Below are 23,489 nucleotides of genomic sequence, written 5' to 3'. Positions count from 1 at the left end.
CTGTCCAATCTCTTCGCACTCCTGCAACGGTGAATTCCGCCCACATTTGCCGTTTACGGTGACTGTGACTCGAAGAGGAAAATTCCCTTAGCAAGAAAACATTGGGATTCGTTCGAGCGGCGCCCTCTGCGTCAATAGCCACCACAGTGCTGTGACAGCTCTGGCGCAACAATCACGATCTGAACCCAATAGCTAGGAATATATATACTTGGACCTGATGGCAGGAGGACGGGCAAAACATCAACCAGCTCACAATGGGAATCGCAGTTCTGACCTTTCCGCTCGTCGGTGCATATCTGGCCATCGTTTGGCTGATCTGGCCTATCGTCAACTACTTCCGCGATCCGAAAGGGCTGCGAAAATACCAAAGCCTCTTCTTCCTCTCGGGAATCACCGACCTCCCCTACTGCTACGTGAGCTCTCGTGGGTTCCGGTCCAAGTCCATCACAGAGGCTCACAAAAACCTAAATGCTCCAATCCTGCGAATTGGCCCGAACAATCTGTCTTTCGGGGATGTCAGCGCAATCAAGGACATCTACGGGCACTCGACGCAGTGCATCAAGGACCTAAAGTACTCCATCACGGGCGGGCCTCACCCGAATATCTTCGACGTCGTCGATAAGCGCAAGCATAGCGAGAAGCGTAAACGGCTCTCTGCTGCCTTCGCCATCAAGAACCTCGTCAACTGGGAATACAAAGTGGCCGACACCACCGCCCGATTACTGCATGCCTTTGACCAGAGATGTACAGCCCCTTTGCCATCCAACTGCACGACACCGGCAAAGGACGAACTGACCATCGACTTCAACCACTGGATCAATCTCTTCACAATTGAAGCTATCAATGTCATCGCCCTATCCTCGAAACTCGGCGTCCTCGAACAAGGCGATGACCTCGTCACAGCCCAAAGAATGGACAAATCAACCTACAAAGCGCACTACCGCAAAGCCCAGAACAAGGCCGCCTTCGCAACATCCCACTTCGTCTGGGACTACCAGAACTTCCACCTCCTAACCAGCATCTCAAAGCTATTCCCCAGATGGCGACGCATCTGGGGGGACGCCGAGCCCTGGAAAGACGTCATCTACCATCAAACAGTCACCCGGCTGAACCGCTACCAGAACGGCGAGAAACTCGACGACTTCTTCGCAAGCCTCATGGAAACGAAATCCGGCGAGCCGTATAACCTCGAGTTCGGCGAGATCCTCGGCGACGTCGGGGCCGTGATCGACGCCGGCGCAGATACCACCGCCATTGCCCTAACCCAGGTAATGGAGCTATTGATCCGACATCCTGCGCATTTGAAAACTCTCAGGGAGGAGGTCGACGCAGTGTTCGAAAACGAGACCGTGGCACTATTTGATAAAGTGAGAAACCTCCCCTTCCTCCGCGCCTGTTTAGACGAAGCCATGCGCATTATCCCCCCCACATCCGCCGGGCTCCCTCGCCGCACACCCCCCGAAGGCGCTATGATACTCGGAGAATGGATCCCCGGAAACACCAGCGTCTCCATGACCGCCTACGCTACGCATCACGACCCCAATGTCTTTCTGAACCCCGAGGAGTTCAACCCGCATCGCTGGATGGACCCGGCCGAGCGAAAGCGCATGGAGCCGTACTTTATCCCGTTCTCGACGGGTGGAAGGGGATGTATCGGGCGGAATATCTCCTACCTCGAGCAGACGATTATGCTTGCGTCGCTGGTGCATCGGTATGAGTTTGCGCTGCCGAGCCCGGAGTGGAAGTTGGAGCGGTTCGAGGCGTTTAATCTGTTGATGGGGAAGATGCCGATGAAGATTTGGAGGAGGACCGACGTTCCAAAGGGCGATCTTGCCATTTCGTCGGGGATTTGAAGTTTCGTGGAAGCTCTGTTGATAACTTGCTCTCACTTAGCATGGAGCCCTTTACCTACCTATGCCTGCGTCGAAATCTCGTCCGTAGGACCGTCGAGGGCAAAATCACAGTACCTAATAGTGATATTCGACAAAAATATATATGTATTCCGCAACGTTTACCTCAAGACCAACCGCATGGGAAACGGTTTACCCGCACCTGGCATTGCCGGTACAATCAGCAAGCAGTACCTGTGTTGAAGGAAGACCCCTCCTCCGGGATTGTAGCCCTAAGTGGGGATGTGAAGCCTGTGAGGTACCACCTCAAGCATATCCAGTCTTAGATTCATCCATGTACACCCGCAAAAATACAGATTGATAAATATACTCAGAGTTTTCATTGCTTGTGCTACCCTCTCCGTAGAGGACGGGGGATGATTGCTTGGTATTGCGTCAACGTCGCGTGGATGAGGCTACACATACTGATAAGGGGAGCAGTCAAATAGCACACCTGGGAGGGGCGATTAGAAAGCGGTTGAGTGAATCACGACAGCTGCTATAACTACCTAGCTGTCTGCAGTAAGTCCTACTCCAATCGTGACTCGGTTGAAGGATGTCGTGCTACCTACCCACTGTACTCTACGTCGAAGCGAGGAGTTGCCAGGTGTCGGATTACGCCATCACCGACTCCAACCATGCCATCCTACTCACTCAACAAACATCCAACTCGCTGGACGCATTTGAAATCTTCTCTCTTGCCACAACTCGCCTCTCAACAACTCAATCACCAAACATGCCACCCCGCTACTCCTCCATCGCCGTAATCGGCACCGGCCCCAGCGGCCTCTCGACACTCAAAGCCCTAAACGACGAAAACGCCTTCTCCCGAGTCCGCGTCTTCGAGCGCCGCGACCGCGTCGGCGGCCTCTGGCACTACGATCCCATCCCCGACGTCTTTCCCGCCCCGGGCGCGCCGCATATCCGCAATGCCATCCCGGAGACACTGCCTGCGTTTACAGACCCGGTGGCAGAAGACACGACTGCGCGCACGGGAGTTAACGACCTGCTCGATAGCAACGTCGGCTCGGGGACGATGAGCTTCACGCATACGCCGTTCCCGGAGGTGAACAGCGCGGTGTCTGTCAGACAGCTGGGGAAGAAGAATCCGAGTCGGCCGTTCCGGGTTGTGAGTGGGTATTTGGAGGATCTGGCGCGGCCATATTTGGATATGATTTCGTTTAATACGGCGGTGGAGCGGGTTGAGAAGGTTGGACTGAAGTGGAGGGTCACGGTGCGGCAGTCTGGGCACTTCCAGCGTAATCAGGCTGCTGAGTACTGGTGGCATGAGGACTTTGATGCCGTGGTCGTGGCATCAGGACACTACAATGTGCCGCTGATTCCGGAGATCGAGGGGCTACGTCAGGCGTTTCAGGCGTTTCCGGGGACCTTCGAGCACTCGAAGAGCTTCCGGTCTGCGAACGACTACGTCGATAAGAGGGTGGTTGTTGTCGGCGGAAACATCTCGAGCGCGGATCTCATAGCGGACCTTCACGCCGTCGTCAAGGGGGGTCTGTATCTCAGCCAGCGGGGACGCAACGAAGCCCTCGCCAACGTCTTCACCCTGCCCGGCGTTGAGCTCAAGCCGACAATCACCCGCGTTGAAGCTGGCAAGGCCGGCGTCAACGTCATCTTCGCCGATGGCACGACGCTCCAAGCCGTCGACAAGCTCCTCTTCGCAACGGGCTACCGCCTCGCCTACCCCTTCCTGGTCCCGGACCCCGTCACCCCCAGTAACCGGGTAGCCGGGTTCTACCAGCACGTCTTCAAGATCGGCGACCCCTCCCTCGCAATGGTCGGGCAGGTGCGCGCGGCGCTGAGCTTCCGGGTGTACGAGTACCAGGCCGTCGCGGTGGCGCGGTATTTCGCGGGCACTAATGCAGTCCCTCTGCCTAGCCCTGCTCAGCAAGACCAGTGGGAGGTCGAGAGGCTGGGGTATAAGGGGCCCACTGCGCTGTTCCATGAGATCAAGCCGGATTTCAAGGAGTACTTTGACTGGCTTGGGGCTTTTGCGGGCCCGCCGGCGGAGCGGACGACGGGGTATGAGTTGCCGGTGTTTGGGGATGATTGGCCGGAGCTGGGGTTTGCGGTTCTGCAGCTGAAGGATAAGTACTGGCAGAGTCTTAAGGCTGCTGCGAGGGAGAAGGAGGAGGGGGATGGCAAGGTCCAGGCGAAGTTGTGAGGAATGGGTGTTGTAGGTAGACTGGTAGACTAGAGCTGTGTTTCCAGCAAAATTGCTGAATCGCCGATGATTTATTACTTGCAATAGCCCTGTGAACGCAGTTGGGACAACTGTAGGGGCACGTAATTCTGTGATCCGTCTTGTAGTTGCGATATACCGAGAGCTCAAGATATACTGCGACTCAGGTGCCAGGCCGGGGGTCCTAAGGGTGGAATCATGGGCGAATACATAATAAATACAAGCCTCTTGCAATAGCGTGCTAGCGCTGTTAGAAAGGGGCTTGCTTAAGTTAAATATAACTAAAATTTACTACATGCTACGCTTATCTTAAGGCCTAATTTTTAAGCTATTTAATTTTTATAATTAAGTTTTTATTAAGTTACTTGGTATACCGGGGGCTTAAAAAAATTATTATAAGTATATTAAAAATTAAAATTTAAAGTAAAAACCTAGTAAATTTTTAAAGCCGTATATTATATAAAATATTATTAAAAGTTTATATAAAATTAACTATTAATATTAAAAAGCCCGCACTAAATTAATTTTACTATTAATAATAAAATAACTTATTAAATACTAAAAATATTAATTAAATAAGCTATATTTTAATAAAACTAATAATAACTAGTATAAAAAAAGCTAGTAGTAATACCTATAACTAAGCTATTAATAATACCTAAGTTATTAATAATACTTATAGCTAATTATATAATACTATTATAGTTAAAGGTAAATATTACCTTATTAATTATTACTTTTAAGTTTTTTTATTTTTTTTATTATTTTAAGCCTTACTTATATTCTTGCTAGTTAATTTTATAAAAGCTTTTATAAGCTATTTATTAATATTAAACTTAAAAAAATTAAAAAAACTTAAAATATAAATTTATTTAAAAATAATTTATTAAATTTTTTTAAGCTTTTTAACTTTAACACCGCGGAGCTAAAGGCTTAAAAAAGTAAGATTTTAAATAAGGATTTTTAAAAAGGTTTTAAAAGTATAACACCTAAAAAAAACTTTTTTTTATTTAGCCCTTAAATATAAAAAGATTAGGAATAATAAAAAACTAGGTAATACTATTTTTACTTATAAAAATTAGTATTAATATTAGCTTAAAAGTATTATAATTAAGATTTTTTATACTTATAATACCTTTAATATTATTTTTATTTATAAATGTTTTTTATACCCTAGCCCATAGCTAAAAGGGTTAATAAAAATTACTAGGGTAGCCTTTTTTAGCCTGCGGCAGTGCTTAATTAAATAATTTAAAATTAAAAAACTAGGGGTAATAAAAGTAATATTATAAAAAATAAATAATTAAGCTATTATTTTAATAAAAAAATAAAAAATATAATCTACTTAATAAAAATTATATAATATATTTAAGACCTGGGCCATGGTACCAGGGGCTATAAAAAATAAATTATATAAATAATTAAACCTAGCTATACTATATATAACTTAAAAGGTAGTATAATTAATAATTAAAAAGTTATAGTTATAAACTATAACTTTTATAATTAAAATATAGTTTTTTTTTAGTTAGCTATTTTTTAATATAAGTATTAATAAAAAAATAAAAGGGAATACTATTAGTAAACTAAAATTATTATATAAGTTATTAATAAAAAAACTAGTTATCCTAAAAAAGAGCTAGATATTGATATTATTTAAAATATATATTATATAACTATAAAATATAAAAAACTTATATTATTAAGGTATTAGCCTAAATTATTAAAAAAATAGTTATTATTAATATTATTAACTATAAAAAGCTACCCGTAATAAATAATTATAGTATTCTTTTTTAAAAAAATAATTTAAACTAATTATAGTAAGTAACTATTATAAAAATATTTAAAAAATTAAATTAAAAAAAAGCTTAGCTTTCACGCCTTATAGGTTATAACTTAACTTTAAGCACCTATTATTATTACTAAAAATAAAATTAACCATAATTAAGCTATTAATAAAAGCATGGGTGTTAAAAGGCATTTTAAGTTTACTTATATTAAAGTATTAAAAAAAATTAAAAAAAAAATTAAAAAAAATTAATAAATTTAAAAAAAATACCCGGGGGAAAGGTAAGTATATATAAAAAGATTTATTTAAAAAATTTTTATATAAATTTATATAGCACCTTTAAATAAACTATATTATTTATTAACTATACCTTTATATTACCCTTAGCTAATAAAAAATAATATTATTAATTAAGGTTAATTAAAAAAGTGCCATGTAAAGTTAACTATAAGTAAAAGCTAAAAAATAAAGGTTAATTTTTATATAATTTAAAAACTATTTTTATACTTTATTAATTATTATAGTATATATAAGCTAAACTAAAAATTAAACCTAGGTAAGTATAAATAAAAACTTATTTTTTATAAAAAATAGTTATAAGCACCGGAGCAGGACTTTATTATTTTTATATTAATTATTTTTTATAATATTTTAGTATTTTAAGCACCTTTAGCTAATTTAGGTTATAATTAACTAAGTTTTATTATATAATTTATTAAAAAAATTATAATTCCATGTTAGTAATACTAGGAAGCCAGGTTTTAGGTATAAGTTTCTTATTAAAAGGCTTAAAAATTAAAAACCATATAGGAATTTTAAGGTATACTTTTTATTAATAATTTTCCTAGTGCTATTATAATGGTTTAAAAAGGGTAAATAAATAGTAATTTTAAAAATAGTAAATAAAAGCTTAAAGTTAAAAATATTTATATTTATATTAAAAGATGTTAAAATTATATAATTAATAAATATATTAATATATAACTTATAATATATTATATAATTTTAATATGGTATTAATAGGGCACTAAGCTTAAATAAAAAGTATACCTTAAATATAAAAAGTGCTGGGTTTAAAATTATATATAGGAAGTTAAGGATTTATATAAAACCATGTATAGTAATATTATAATTTAATAAATATAGTTACTATATTAAAAAATAATTAACTTTATATAAATTTTAAAGGTGCATGTTTTTAATAAGGGTAATAATCTTAATACTATTTTAAATAGCTATATATTAAATATATATACTTATAATTATAAATTAATTCCCACGCGGTATAACCAGCAGGATTTATTAAAAGTTATTACCTAAAATAATAAAAATATTATTAAAAGGGATATCGCGCATGGCTATATTTTTAATATTATAAATATCCCACAGCATATAGTTAATAATATTAAAAATATACTTATTTATTATTAAGGTTTTATTTTAAATAATTAAAAATATTTTTTTATAAAAGTCTAGCAAGGGTACCTTTTTAATAAATATTATAAAATAAGTTTTTTTTAGTTAGGACTAAAATATAAAATTATTTATAAATAATATAGCTACTAGGTAGTAATAATACTATAATATTAGTAAAGGCTATATATAAAATAATTTAATTAAAAAAATAAAAGTACTTAGCCAAGGCCTTATATAAATAGGTCTTGCCTATTAAAGGTTAATATATATATTAATAAAATATAAATTAATATACTAATACTACTAGGGTTATAAAAAAAGCATGCTAAGCTTAGTATAATTATAACCACCTTTTTAATTTAATTAAAAGCTATTTTTTATTTATTATTAAAGTTTATATACTTTATTTTAAAGTCCTAATATATATTATTAATATTATAGGTAGTTTTTTACTAGATTTTATAATTATTAGACTTTTTAAGGTTTTTTTAAGGCGGGATAGGCTTTAGTAGCCTAAAATTACCTAGGGTTTTTTATAAGTAGCTAACATATGGTTAATATATTATAAGCTAAAGTTTAAATTTAAATTATTTTTTAAAAAGTTATAAAAAATTTTATTAAAATTATAGGCTTAATACTAGATTAAGTAGGGCAGGTTATTATAAATAAAATAGCTATAGCTATTTTAAATAGCCCTATTATAGTTATAAAAAAGTAGCACTTTTATTATTATAATAATAAATATTTTATATAATACTTTGCTAGTTATAAAGGTAATTATTTTTTAAAAATAATTTAATTATTTTTAATTTTATATTAAGATTCCCCGGGCATAGTAAGCCTTTTAAAAAAAATTATATAATTAATTATTTATAATATAAAGGTTTTTAAAGCTTTTAACCCTAGTAACCACTATTAAAAAACACTAAATATAATATACCTTATTATTTAAGGGTAATAAATAATAAACTTAGCTAAGTATTTCCTAGGCCTTTTTTAGCTTTTAATGCTTTTTATTTTAGGTAAAATAAAAGGGAAATTTTAGGTATATATATTACCTAGCACCAGGATTAGCAAGGTTATAATTATAAATAAAGTATTTTAATAAATATAATATATTATTTTATAATATATTTTTTAACTTTGCTATATTATTTACCTAATTATTAAAAAATATAAAGTATTTTTTAAATAAATAAATAACTAAGGCTATAACTAGGGGCTTTATTTTATTAACTAGGTATTTTATTATTTTTAGGCTACCTTTAAGGCACTTATATACTAATTATTTATATACTTTATAATTTTATTAAAGCTTATTTTTATGGTTATTTAGTTAACTCCCTTATAAAGATATTTATATAAATAATAAATAGCCTTAATACTACTATATATTTTAATATTAATATAGGCCTAATACTTTTAGCTTAGGTAAGGGTTATATAATACTACCTACTTATTATTAATATATATTTTTTATTAAATAATTAATTTTAATCTTGTACTAATCCAGATCCCAGCGCTAGTAACTAAAATAGCTATTATTTATAATATAGGTTTTATTATAAAACTTCTTGGAAAAATACTTAAAGTATTTACTATTATTATTTATATATAAGGCTTTTAGGTTATATTTACCATAAGGTATATATATTATAATAAAAGTAATAATATTATATAGCTATATATTATATTTATTATTTTTATTTAAAATTTTTATTAAAATAATCTTATTTAAAACCTTAGGTATTAAAAACTAATTTTTATTTAATAGCTAAACTAAAATATAAGTATAAAGTAAACTATATTTTTAAAACTTAATAGTATAAACATAGGCGCAAGTTTTTTTAAAAATACTATTTTTAAAAGTTTTTTTAATAAGATATAAAGCTTAAGCCTAAACACATGGGTTATTAAGTTAAAATAGTTAAAGTACCTTTAAATAATTTTATTAATATTTAATATTTTTATAAGCTTGTTTTGAATCTCTTACTACTAGGGGTTTATTATAAAGGTAATAAATAATATTAGCTTATTATACTTTATTATAATAGTAAAAAAGTTTTAGTAATACTTTTACTTATATTAATTATATTTAATAAAAGTAGTAAATAAAATAACTTAATTACCAAGGGCCCCTAAATAGCCCTTTATATAAAAACTTTTTATTAATTATTTAACGCGCGAATAGTTAAACCTAAGTATTATTTTTTAATTAAAATAATAAAAATTAAGATTTTATTATTTAAAAATAATATAAAAATTATAAAAAAGTTATTAAAATAGGCCTATCACGCGCTAGAATAAGTTAAATAAATTAAATTAAGCATAAAAATAAAACTATATTTATATTTAATTAATAAGGTTAATATTTTATATTATAATACTAGACTATATAACAGCACCCTTATAAAATGATAAATTATAATAAGGGCTAACACCCCTATTTAGCTATAATAGTATAAAATAAAGTAAAAAATAAAAAGGGTAATTTTAGTATATTTTTATAAGGTATTACTTACCCTTTTATTTAATTAGGGCTATTTTATTCTTAAAATTATAAGAAATTTTATTATATAGTATAGTATTATTAACTAGTATAAACTTTAAGTAAAAATAGTATTTTTAGTAGTTTAAATAATAGTAAGGGCTATAAAAGTTTAAAATAAAGGTAGTATATTTATATTTTAAAAAAGAAACTATATTACATACCCTGCTATCCTTCTTATTCTTAGTTAAGTAAAGTAAGGTATTAATATAAAGTTTAAATAAATTAGTTAACTTTAGTAAATTAACTATTTTTATAAAAAATTTATAAAAGAGGTTAATTTATTAAAAAAAGTATTTAGGTTATATAATAGCTACCTTACGCGGGTTTTAAGTTAAGAATTATACTAGCTATAAATTTTAAAAGTAGTATTTAATAAAATTATATAAAAGCTAGTATAAAAGGGTTGGGAACCTGTTTATAAAGTTAGTAAAAAAATAAATAGGTAAAAATATATATATATATTATATAATAGCCTAATCTAGTAGTATATTTATTTTTTAATTTTATATATTTATTACTAGTTTATTACTAAAAGATTTAAACCCTTTTTACTATTTATTAATACTATTATTATAGCTAAGTTTAAGGTATTAATATACTAGTAAAAGCTATTAATAATAGGTATATTATAGCTAAATAGCTTTATAAGCTATTTATTAAATAAAGGTTAGGTAAACTATAGGTTAATATTACTATTATTATAATATTTTTTTAAATTACCTTATTAAATTTTATATAACCTTTTAGGTCTTAAAATAGCGTATAATAATTTAAATATTATATATTTATATAGCCTAGTATAAAAGGTTTTTAGGGTAAAAGTTAAATATTATTAAAATTAAGTTATTTTAGGTATATTACTTTTTATAATAGTATTTATTATACTTATATAGCTTAAAACTAATAAGTAATAAGTTATAGTATATAATATAAGCATAATAAGTATTAATAAAAAATATAAATATTAAAATTAATAGCTAATATAATACTAGGTTATTAATAATATAATTTATATATTATAAGGCATGGTATTTTAAGCACTTAGTATAACAGGCTTTATATAAAGGCATGCGGGTATTATAAAAACACCCTTTAATTTTAGCATAAATTTAATTAAAATACTAAAAATAAATAAACTTTAAAAGTAATATATAAAATTAAATATATAGCTAATAATTAAAAAGTAAAAAAACCTACCTAGTAAACTACTATAGCTAGTATTAATATTATTATTAGCCAGGGTAATAGCTAGGGTAATTAGCTAGGCTAGCTTAAAAAAAGTAATAAATATAAGGGCTAGGGTAAGTAAGTAACCTAGGCTATAATTAAATATAATACTAAGGTTAATACCTAAAATATATAAATATAATATAGCTAGGTTGCCCGGGGTTAAAGCTAGTATTAAAAATAAATAATACCTAATTCCTAAAAAAGTAATACTAGGCTATTAATAATTAAAGTATTAGGGGTAGTTACCGCGGCTTTATTATAATAATTTATATACTTAATATAGTACTACTAAATTAAAAAGCTTATAGTATATATAGTATAAAATTAATACTTACCTAGCTACCTAAGGTAATTAGGATTATTTGAATTAGTTTTATAAAAGTTATAGCATAAGCTTTATATAAAAATATTATACTTACCTAAAATACCCTAGCTATATTAGCTATAGTAAGTAACAGGCACCTAATAATAATAAAAATAAAAAAGAATTATTATAAAAAATTATAATTATAACTAAAATTAAAAAAAATAGTTTCTAGTATAAATAAGGGAAAAAAAAGTAAGTATATATAATTTTTAAAAAAATCCTAAAAAGATATTATAGCATGTACTAAAATAGCTATACTTTATTAAGTAATAGTACTTAAAGCTATATAAATAAGCCATGTAATTAATAATTAAAAAAAATTATACTAGCCTAATTAAAACTAAACTAAAAAATAGTTTGCCCAGGAGAACTAAGTATAAAGACTAATAATAAGGGGTTACTATATAACTAGCTATTATTAAGATTTTAAAAGGTAGTTATATATTAATATATAATAGCTTTAATTAAAAACAATACTAAGCAAGTGCTAAACCTATTAAAATATTAAAATTTATAGCTAGTAAAGTTAAATTTAACCTATATATTTAAAATATAATAATAATATAATATATATATATTAGTTATAATTAATAGCTACTAAAAAACTTAAGTATATTAAGTTATATAATATATAACCTTACCCCTAGCCTAGGAAACTAACCTTTTTAATAATTATAAAGCCTTTTATTTTAGTAATATATTACCTGCCTTTTTTACTTACTTAAATTAATATATATAGTTACTAAACCTCTTGCATTATATTTTTTTTATTTATTATAACTTATTATTACTAAGGTTAAAAATCTGCGGCTGGTTTCTTAAGCACTATTAACCTTAATATAAATACTTATAATATTATTATAAATAATTACTAACCTAACTTACTAAATATTATTAACCATATTTATTATATTAGGTATTATTAGTATTAAAAACCTTGTTTAACTAGCTAAAAATAATACTTATATAAAATTAATAACCTTACTAGCTATTACCCCTTATAAGTTAATACTAGTAATAAAATAGCTATACTATAATAATTTACTAGGCTTTTTTTWATTTTTATCTTACTTATTAACTAAACCCTTTTTCTAGCTATTATTTATGATATTTTTAGTACTTTTATTTTTTATATTTACTCCTGTTATATTACTATTATTTTATAATTATTATTTAATAATACTAACCCTTACTTAAAATATATTATTTATAATATACTAGGCCTAGCCTAAGTTTATAATTACTTAATATTATAAAATTATTTACTAAAAAACTTTTAAAAAAAAGGCTTAAGTATAATTTATTTAATAAAATATTTAACTAATCACAGGGCCCTTTTAAGTTAGTATTAGTTTTTTATTATATAAGTTATTAAAGGGTTACTAAATAATACCTATTTTATTAAAACCTGGTTAAGTTTTTTAAAAAATAATAAAATATTATTATTAATATTAGCGTGTTATACCAGGTGTATAAAAAGCTATTAAAAAATTATTTAGGTGGTATTTATATTTTATTTTAAATAATAAAATATATAATAAAAAAATAATATATATATATAAAAGCTGCGTGGTAAGTAAAATAAGATTTATTTAAACTTAAAAGTTAGCTTAATAAGCTAGTAAAGTATAAATATTATAAAAAATTATTTATGCCCTGCCTTTTTTTAAATATTTAAAGTATATTATATATAGCTAGTATAATAATTAAATTATTATTTAGTATTAAAAATAGCTAGGGTATAATAAATTAAAGCCTAGGTATATAATAAAAATATATATTAAAGTATATTAATTATTTATAAAATATTAAGGTATAACTACCTGCCTAAGAATTTTAGTAATTTTTAGGATAATTATTATTATATAATACTTAATAAGCTAGCTATAGCCTATAGCCTTAAGCCTATTTTTATTAATTTAGTAATTAAAGTCTAGCCTAGCCACGTGTTAAAAATCCTTATTTTTATTATTAATTAACTTAAGCCTAACTAAACACACCTAGCTATTATTATTTTTTATAAAGTTATTAAGTATAAAGCGCTAAAAGGTGCTTAAAAAGTAGTTTTAATATTATAATAAGTTTATTTATTTTTTAATACTTTTTAATTTTAAATCTTTTATAATAAAAAGCTTAAATATTAATAAAAATATATAGTTTAAGTATTTTTACCTGTTTAACTTATTAATATATAAATATACTAACCCTTGGCAAGCAAGTTATAAAAAAAAATAAGCTAGTTAAAAGCCTGGGTAATAAGGCTTACTAAGCCTAGTAATATATTTATAAATATTATTATTTTATTAAAAATATACTATAAATAATATAAATTAAGGGGCAGGCTAAGGCAGTCCTTTTTAATAATATAGCATTAAATAAGTAAATTTATTATCGTTATTATATTACCTTATTAAACTTTATACTATATTTTTACTATTTTTAGGGGTTTAATACTATTATTAAAAGGCTAGCCCCCTTTATAAAGCTATAACTTTAATGCCTAGTATATAAAAAGCCTTTAAAAATAGGGAAATTATAGTTAGGGTAGGCGTAGCAAGGCCTTTTTATGTTTTATATAAATAAATACTTAAAAATAGTTAAAAGATTAAGCAGGATAAAGTAGCTAAGGTAAATATATTAATAATATTAAAAGGCTTAAATAAGTATAAAAGTAGTAAATATAATTATAATTAAAAATAAAAGCTAAAGTTTATATAATATATTATTTTTAAGGCTATTTATATTACAGGGTAACCCTAATATTAATTAAAAATTATTTTATATAATAAAAAATAATAATAATATAATTAGTTAATTTAGTTTTATTTTTAATACTAATAAGGTCGCCGGATTAATCCTAGTATAGGTATTTTTTTTTTATTTTTTACTACCTAAGTATAATATATATTATTTCTTGCATTTTTAAGTTTGCCCCTTAATATAATAATTACCTATTTTTAGTATATTTTATTATAAGCCTATTTTAGCACTAATTAATATTATGCTAAGTAAGATAGGGTAGCTAACTTACTTATAGCCTAACTTATATTAATTTAGGGTATAATATTTTTTATAAAAAGTAGAAAATATTTTAAAATTAGGCTTGGTTTTTTAAACCATTATACTTAGTATATAAACTTATAAAATAAAAATATAACTTATAGGTTAAAGGCCGGAGGGCTATAAGTAGGTAAATTAAATAAATAAATAATAATAAATAGCTAAATATAAAATATTAATATTTTAATAACTTTAATATTAATAAACTTATTAATATTAAGTACTTAATAATTCCAGGGGGTATACCTATTTAGCTAGCTTTTATAATTATTATTAAAAATAGGCAGGTGTACTCCCTAGGTATTTAATAATTTTAATAAAATTTACCTTATAAGTAGCGTAATTTTATATTTAAAAACTAGATTTTTAGTAAATACTATTAATAAGGTAGTTAGGTTAGCTTACTTTTATTAAAATATTATTTTAAGCTAGGTTTTTAGTAGTAAAGGGTATGCTAGAGTTTAACTTAAAGGTTTTACCTAAAACTTAAATTATTACTACCAGGGACCTATACTAAAGTTTAAATTAAGAATATTAATATTTTATAAGCTATAGGTATTTTATTAAATAAATATATTATATTAAATAGTTGCTAAAGTGGGTTAGAAAAGGTAGTAATATTTTTAGCTTTTAAGTTAAAAAAAATTAAAAAAATGCTTTTTTAAGGGTGGATATAAAATATTTAAAAAAAGTAGGATACTTTATAAGCTTGTACTTATATTTTATAATAATAATAATAATAATATTTAATGCCCTGGGGATTATCCTAAAAAAGGATTATTAATTTAAAACATGTTAATTATAAAGTTACTTAAAATAGTAACTACTTACACATAGGGGCCCAAAGGCCATAAGCAGGTAAATTAAGTAAATAAACTAACTTATAACTTATTATAACATAAAATTAAAATACAGGACTTTAGGGTTTTAACTAGGATTTAATTTAAGTTAACTATAGGGTTATTATTAAAAAGGTTAAAATTTTAAAGTTTAACTTATACGTGCCTTTATATAAGCGTGAAAATTTACTATAATTTATAGCTAGATACTATATACTAAAGGGTAGCTAAATTAAAATATTAGCTATAAAATATTTTAAAATAATAATTACTTATATATATCCTAGGGACTTAAAGGCCATAAGTAAGTAAATTAAGTAAGTAAATTAAGTAAGCAAACTAAGCGGGCAAACTACTAAATTAAAATTATTAAAAAATAGCTATTTATAACCTTTAGTTAAGGACCTTGCTTTTTTTTATAATAAGTATTACCTTAATTATTTATAAGGTCCTTGGCCTTTGGGATTTACAAATAGTGTGATAGGGTGTAATTATGAGTCGCGTTTGTATACTACGGTGAGCTTAGGAGAATGTGAATTACTATAATAGGAAAGGCGTCGTGTATTTGTAGTAGGAACTAATTACTAATTTTTTAAGTTAAAGTTTTAAGTTAAACTTAGTATTTTATATATTATATAACTAGCCACTACCTTAATATATAGCTAGTTTAGTACTAAAGTTCCTTTGCCCGGCGGCCTTAGGCCGTTAAATTATATTATTATAATATTATATATTTATAATACTATAATAATAATAATAATATTTTTTTTAAGTAATTATGCCCTTGTAATCCATAAATTTATATTTATACTTTATAAAATATAATTTAAATTATAAATCTTATTAAGCGCTATAAAATAAGCTATTTTTAGGTTTATAAAATATTATAATTTACATGTAATTTATATTTAAAATTAAGTATAAAAAATTAATTTAATTACTTTACTTTACTTTTAAATTTAAATATAGTATTACTACCTATAATAACTAGGTATAATATTTTAATTTTAATATTAAAGTACCCTTGCAATCTTTTTTTTTAAATTTTTTTTATAACTTAATTAAAAATACCTGCTATAAGTATATACCTTTTTATTATATTTTTATTATTTTTTAATTATTTAATTATATTTTTAGTATTAAAATACCCTATATTTACCCTTTCCCGTGCTTTTTAAATATTATATTATTTATTTTAATAATATTAATTACATATTAATATTATTAGGCTTGCATATTTTATTTTACTTTATACTTAATTTTTATAATAAAGCTTTAAGCTTTAAATAGCTAAATTTTCTTATTTTTATACTTTTTTTAATACTTTTAGTAGCTATTTGTAATATATAGTTATTTTATTTTAATTATTAATATATTCTTATATTAGCCTTTTATTTACCTTTTTTTTATATCCTACTACGCACTTGCTTTTTTAATTTAGCTAATAAGCTTTTTATATTTAATTCTTGTTATTTTTATATTTTTAAAACTATTTTTAGTAATTAAATTAAACATGGTTTACCTTTATTATAACCTTTATTATAACCTTTATTATATTATATATTTTTAACCTTATTTTTTTTTAAGGTTTCCCACGCTTGCCCTTTACTTTATATTTTTTTTACTTTAATATTTAATATAATTTTATATTATACTTTAACTACTATTATTAGTAATTATTTATTTTATTATAGTATTTTATTTTATATTTAATTATTATAATAATTAAGCCTTGGTTTTAGCCTTTACTTTTTATTTTACCTTTAGTATATAAAATTATATTTTCCTACCCTTTACTTATATATTAATAATTACTAACATGCTAGCTATTAAAATAATTTAATTTTATTATTTACATGCCCCTGCCACTGCTATTATTACTATTATTTTTACTGCCCTTATTAATAAGGCTTTTATTAGTATTTTTTCCCTGCTAGCCCCGGGCTTTATAACTTTACTATTTAATTTTTATATTTTATAATATATAATATATGTTATTACTATAAGGTATTATAATAAAAATATATTTACTATAAATATTATAATAAAAGCCCTTATATATAATTACTTAGGGGGTAAAAAGTACTAGTTTTATTATAATAATAAAAAAGCACTTAAGTATTATGTAGCTATTAATATTATTTTAGTGGGTAACTAGCTATAAAATATTTTTAATATTATTAATACCATGTATATAAAAGCTAATAGTTTATGTATTTATAAAAAGCTTACTACCTTAAAAATAGCTTATTAAGTATTTAAAATAGTTATTAGGTAGACTACCATAGCTAATAATATATAAGTAGCTAACCCTATAAGTATTATTATACCTATATTTAACTTTACTTTACAGGTTAGTACCCCCCTTAATAAAAATAATAATTTATTATATAAGTTAGTTTTCTTCCCATAGTATTATTATATTTTAGTTTACTAATTTATTATAATAGTTTTTTTTCTAGTTTTTAGGCTGCTTTTTAGCGCTACTTTAGTAATTATAATTTTTTTATACTAATATAGCTTTAGCTGCTAAGTATATATTTATATATTTTAATTTATATTATATTATATTACTAATTTTTTATAAATTTTTATTATTTTTAGTGTAGTATTTACTGCGCTTTAATATTTTTAAGGATTTTTATTAAGGTTACTTTTATATTAAGTATTAGTATTAGCGCCCTTATAGGCTTAATTTTTATTTTATATATATTAAGTACTACACGCCGCGCGGCTTAGCCGCTTGTTCAAGTTTTTTATTATTTTTTATTTTATTTTATATTTTTATTTTTTTTTATTAAAAGCCCCTGCGGGCGCTGCTAATTAATAAAAATAATATATTTTTTTTCTTTTTTTTATAAGTGCGCGTAGGTTATAAATATAAATATTTATATTTAATATCTCTTTACTTTACGCAATTTATTTTTATAGGTTTTTTTAAAATTTTTAAGTACTATAATTTTAGCTATATAAGCCTTTAGTTCCCATGTATTATTTTTTATATTATTTTATTTTTATTATTTTATAAGGTATTATACCTTGCCCTTAAATCTATAAATATTAAAACTTTTTTTAATAAAGTATTTTTTCTTATTATTTACTAGTATAAGGCTAATATTTAGCACTTAAAATAGGTTACCATAGTAAGGTTTTAAAAGTATAATATAAAAAATATTATATAATTATTATATATTTAGTAAGAGTAGCAGCTTATAAAACTATTTTTTTATTTTATAATTACTAAAAATAAGTTAATAAGTATCTTACTTAATTTATAATTTAGTCTTATTAACTTAATGTTTTTTATATAAAGTATAATATAATTATTAATTTTAAAGCTTATTTTCTTATACTTTTTATTATATTAAACTACCATGGCTTTTTTTAATTTATATAATTATTTTTTTAAATTTATGCAAATCTTCTTAAACTTTACAGCTTTTTAAAGTTTAATTTTTAATACTTAATTAAGCCCCTTAACATTAATACACATAGTTATTTTTAAATTTATAAAAGCTTTAATAAATATGTAATTTATAAACTACTTATACATGTTATTATTTATAAATTATACTATTTTAATTTACTATAACTAATTATTTTAGTACTAGTTAATATAAGCGCGAAGGTAATATTTAAAAAACTTAGTTTTATTTTTTTAATTTAGTTATTTATTTACGGGTAATATATAATAAATAATTTTTATTTTATACCTATGTAATAACGCTAGCGCTGGAGATCACCCGGCCGGTAAGGCCGGGCGATTAAGAAAAAATATATAGGGAAGAAACTAAATATAGAATTATTTAAAGGTTTTTTATTAAGGCCTTTAAGCACTTTATATAGCTTTTATTTAGGGTGGTAAGGCCTAAGTATTATTTTTTAAGGCTATTAATATTTTTAGGCCTTAGTATTACCATAGCTAATAAAATAATTTAAGGTATTAATATTATTAATAAAACTATATTTTTTTTTACTTAAATAAAATAATGCCCTTAATATTAACCCCTATTTTTAAATATATTTTAATAAAAATATAAAAAATTAAAAACCTTTATTAAAACCCCTAATATATTATAAATAAAAAAAATACACCATAGCGCATGGGAAATACTATTATTTTTTATAATAAAAAAATTTATAAACTATAAAATAACTTTTTTAAGTATAAAACTAAAAAATTTTAGCTTATAAATATTAACAAGGCCTGCTTAATATACCTTTAATTTAATATTATTAATTATAGTAGCCTTTATTTATACTTTATATTTAAAAACCTTACTAGGTATAACTTACCCTGGCTTGCTTTTTATTTTCTTAAGGTAAGGTAAAGTAAAAAGTAAAAAAAGTTTAAAAAAAATTAAAATTATAAGTTATTAATTTTTTTAAAAAGGTTAGCCCTTTTAAAAAATTAATAATAAAAGTTTATTATAAATTTTAATAAAAATTTAATTTTAAAGTAAGGTTAACCCCGCGCTTATATAAGGCTTTTTTTTNTTTTTTTTTTTTTAGTTTTTATTTTATTATATTAAATTATAATATATAATAATATTTTTTTTTTTACTTAGGGTACTTGCTTTTAATATATTTTTTATAAATAATAATCTTAGCCTTTATAGTTAATAGTATTAAGCATTTTTTATTTTAAATTTTATAATAGTAACTATTTATTATTTATTTAAAAAAAAAGCTTTTTAATAAAATATTTAAAGTATTTAAGGTAAGGTTTTATTACTATAATAATTATAAAGGCCTTTATTAATAACTTACTTATTACTAGTAATACCCCTACTATAACACTATTTTTTTTATTAATAAATAACACCTTTTTACTTATCTTTTTTTTTTATCTTTCTAAAACTTTTTATAAATTTTTTAAATATTTTAGCTTTTTTTTACACTTTTTTTTATTAAAATCCTTTATTATAGCCCTTAAAAAATCTAGCATGTTACTTTTTAAGCGCAAGCAAGATATTATAGTAACTTTTTTTTTTAAAAAAGTAAAAACTAGTTATACTAATAGTAAAATAATAAATAATTTTTTTTAACCTTTTTTAATAAGTGCTTTTTTTAGCTTAGTTAATAATAGCAAAAGCTAATATATTATTATATTTATAAAACCTTACAAGCTTTTAAAGCCGCTTAAAGCTTTTTTTTTATATATAAAAACTTAAATTAAGTATTTACTAGGCTTAGCGCGCGCGAAGTTTATATTATTAAAAATTAATATTAATAATTTACTATAATTTTATAATAATAAAATATGGTTATTAATTAAAAAGCAGCCTATAATAGCTATAAAATATTTTTTAAAATAATTTTTATTACTTATATTTAAGCCCCCAAGCTTAAAGGCCAGGTACTTTTTTAAAAAGCATATGCTTATTATATTTTTATATATTAATAGGCCTAGTGCTTTTTTTAAACCATAATATTTTTTTAATTTAATAAGTAAAATAATAAGTTAATAGTATAAGTTTTTTTTTTTTATAATACTTAATTACTAATGTTTTATAATTTTATTAAAAAGTATAGGACCTTTAATACAGTAATTTATATAATAAAAATAAATAAAATTTATATAATAAAAAAGCAAGTAATATTATTATTAAAGCAAGCTTTAAAAAGGCAAGTAAATTTTAATAAGGTATTTAAGTATAATTATTAATTACTAGCTAGAAGCAAGGGCAAGAAGCCTATATAATTTATTATTTTAAAAATTAACTTTAATAATAATAAGAAAATAAAGTTTATAAATCCTAATAATATAATTAATAATATTAAAAATTTTATAATAGGCCCTAAATTTTTTTAAAAATATTATGCTATTTTTAAGCTAGTATTTATTTTTTACTTTTTTTTTTTTTTAGCTTTATTTTTAAAGTTAAAACTAGCTCTTTACTTTTTTTTTTTTTTAGCTTTTTAGCAAAGTTTTAAATTTTATATAAAAGTTTACTATTTTACCTTGTAATTTCTTAAATAGGGAGCTTTTATAATAACTTTTTTTAATTATTATATAAAAAAGCCTAAAAGTACTTTTAATAAGCCTTAATAATTTAAGGGCTTTTTAACTAGTAATATGTTTTTACTTGCTTTATTTTAAAGTTAATTTTAGTAATTTAAGTTAAGATTTAACCTATTAATATAATTAAGCTTTTATACTAAGGCTTTTCCTTGTTATTACCCTTTTTTTAACTTTTTATTTTTTTTTTTTATTTTGCTACCGGCCCCTTGGGCTTATTATTATATTTTAAAAGTATTAATAAAATTCTTAATTTAATTAAACCTTACTTTAAATTAAAGGTTTAAGTAGCTTGGTCTTTCTTAGCGTAATTTTAAGTTTTTAACTTAGTAAGTATAAGTAAGCGCCCTTTTATTTTTAGCTATTTTTTTTAAAAATTTTTTTTAATATAGGGATTAATATTATTAATATTAAAATATATACTAACCTAATTTATTTAAATTTTTTTTTAATTCCGGTTTCTTATTAATATTCTTTCCTAAAGGTAAGTCTTTTTTTTTAAGTTAATTAATAATATTTTTAATTATTAATATTAGGTATCTTAGGCCCGCAAGCAATACTTAATAAAATAATAAAAAAAAATCTTATTTTTAAAATTTAAAAAAAAATTAGTTATTTTTATAAGGTTTTAAATAGTGATTTAGGTTTTAATTAAAATAAAAACATAGGTATAAATATTAATAATAAAATAGTTATAAATAAAAAGCTAGTTAAGTTTAGCAAGGCAAATTTAAATATAAAATAATAGGCAGTGTTTACCCTAAGCAAGTTAAAAAATTTAAATATTATTAAGGCTAGTAATAAAATAGTTTATAATAATAATAAAGTATAAGTTAATTTTAATTTTTAATTTTTTTTAAATAAAATAAATAAAATATTAGCAAGCTACCTACTAGGTCCTTTCTAGCATGGGCACTATACTCTTTTTTTTTATAAAATACTTCCCTTTTAAATATAATAATTTAAAATAATAATAAAAAAATTACGCTTAATACCAGTCTTTTTAACATCCCGCAAAGGTTAGTATTTTTAATATTTATTAATAATTTTTTTTACTAAATTATTAGTTAGGATTAGTAAGTCTTTTCCTAAAGTCTATTTTTTATTTAGTTTTAACTTTAAAAATATACACTAAATAAGGTCGCAAGTTTTTATTTATAATATTTTTATTACTAAAGTATTACTAGCCTTAAAAGCTTTTGCCTTTTTAACACACTTTTTATTTTTAGTAGTAAGCTTATTAATAGCGGCACCCTTCCCTACTTAGTTTAAAAATAATTTCTTATTTTTATGCTTATTTTATTCCGCCCTTGTTTATATTAACAAGTTAAAATAAAAGGGGGTTAAAGGCTTAACAGTGTTAATAATTTATTATACCTTAATTAGTTTTATAATTTTTTAGCCTTGCTTTTTAAAGGCTTTTTATAATTATATACTTACCTAAAGCTTTTTTAAATTATTAACTTTTATATAAATAAGGTATTATTTATTAATAAAATTATAAATAATATGTTTATCTAGTTTAATAATAGTATATATACCTAGTAGGTGTAATTTTAGCATTTTATAAGGTTTAAATTATTTAATATTAAATTTTTATAGGTTTTTATTTTTAACTAAAACCTAATTATTTTTTTAAAATAGGTAATACTTTACTTTATAATTATAAATATACTATTACTTAATAATATAAGCTAATAAATACTTATTAATAATAATTTAAGTATGCTATAACTTAAAAATATAATTCTTCGCGGTAATAATTTTTATAAATATATTATTTATAAAAAGGCGTGGTTAAATATTATATAAAAGTTTAAAAGGACTTGTACTAGTAATACTATATAATTTAATATATATAATAAATAATACTTAATTTAAGTATTAATCCTATAGTTTTATTAGCTTTTTAAGTAGTATTCTTGTAAGTATTAAGCCAAGGATTTTATTTAATTACTTAATATATTTATTTATTTTAGGGTAATATAACGTAATAATATAATACTTTATTTTTAGTAATTATATAAAATAAGTAATAACCTTAAATAGCAGGTTTAAATTATTATTTAATATTAATTTTACCATAGCCCCATAATAAATAAAAATTTTTTTATATAAGAATC

General features: G+C 24.9%; 2 protein-coding genes across 2 annotated transcripts; both read left to right on the top strand.

Moving 5' to 3' along the window:
* Positions 1 to 254: 254 nt before the first annotated feature.
* On the top strand, positions 255 to 1,853 carry DSM5745_05527 (cytochrome P450; the record flags this gene model as incomplete). The annotated part of the gene is made up of 1 exon (XM_026747543.1): positions 255 to 1,853. One exon carries the CDS (start codon positions 255 to 257, stop codon positions 1,851 to 1,853), a length of 1,599 nt encoding a protein of 532 aa, XP_026603375.1.
* A 592-nt stretch (positions 1,854 to 2,445) lies between these two features.
* On the top strand, positions 2,446 to 4,071 carry DSM5745_05526 (uncharacterized protein; the record flags this gene model as incomplete). The annotated part of the gene is made up of 1 exon (XM_026747542.1): positions 2,446 to 4,071. One exon carries the CDS (start codon positions 2,446 to 2,448, stop codon positions 4,069 to 4,071), a length of 1,626 nt encoding a protein of 541 aa, XP_026603374.1.
* Between the last annotated feature and the right edge of the window lie 19,418 nt (positions 4,072 to 23,489).

Source organism: Aspergillus mulundensis (genome assembly GCF_003369625.1).
Source record: "Aspergillus mulundensis strain DSM 5745 chromosome Unknown scaffold_5, whole genome shotgun sequence".
Classification (NCBI taxonomy): Eukaryota; Fungi; Ascomycota; class Eurotiomycetes; order Eurotiales; family Aspergillaceae; genus Aspergillus; species Aspergillus mulundensis.
Note: the sequence above shows the minus strand (reverse complement) of the source record. Positions and strands in the feature narration are given on the sequence as shown.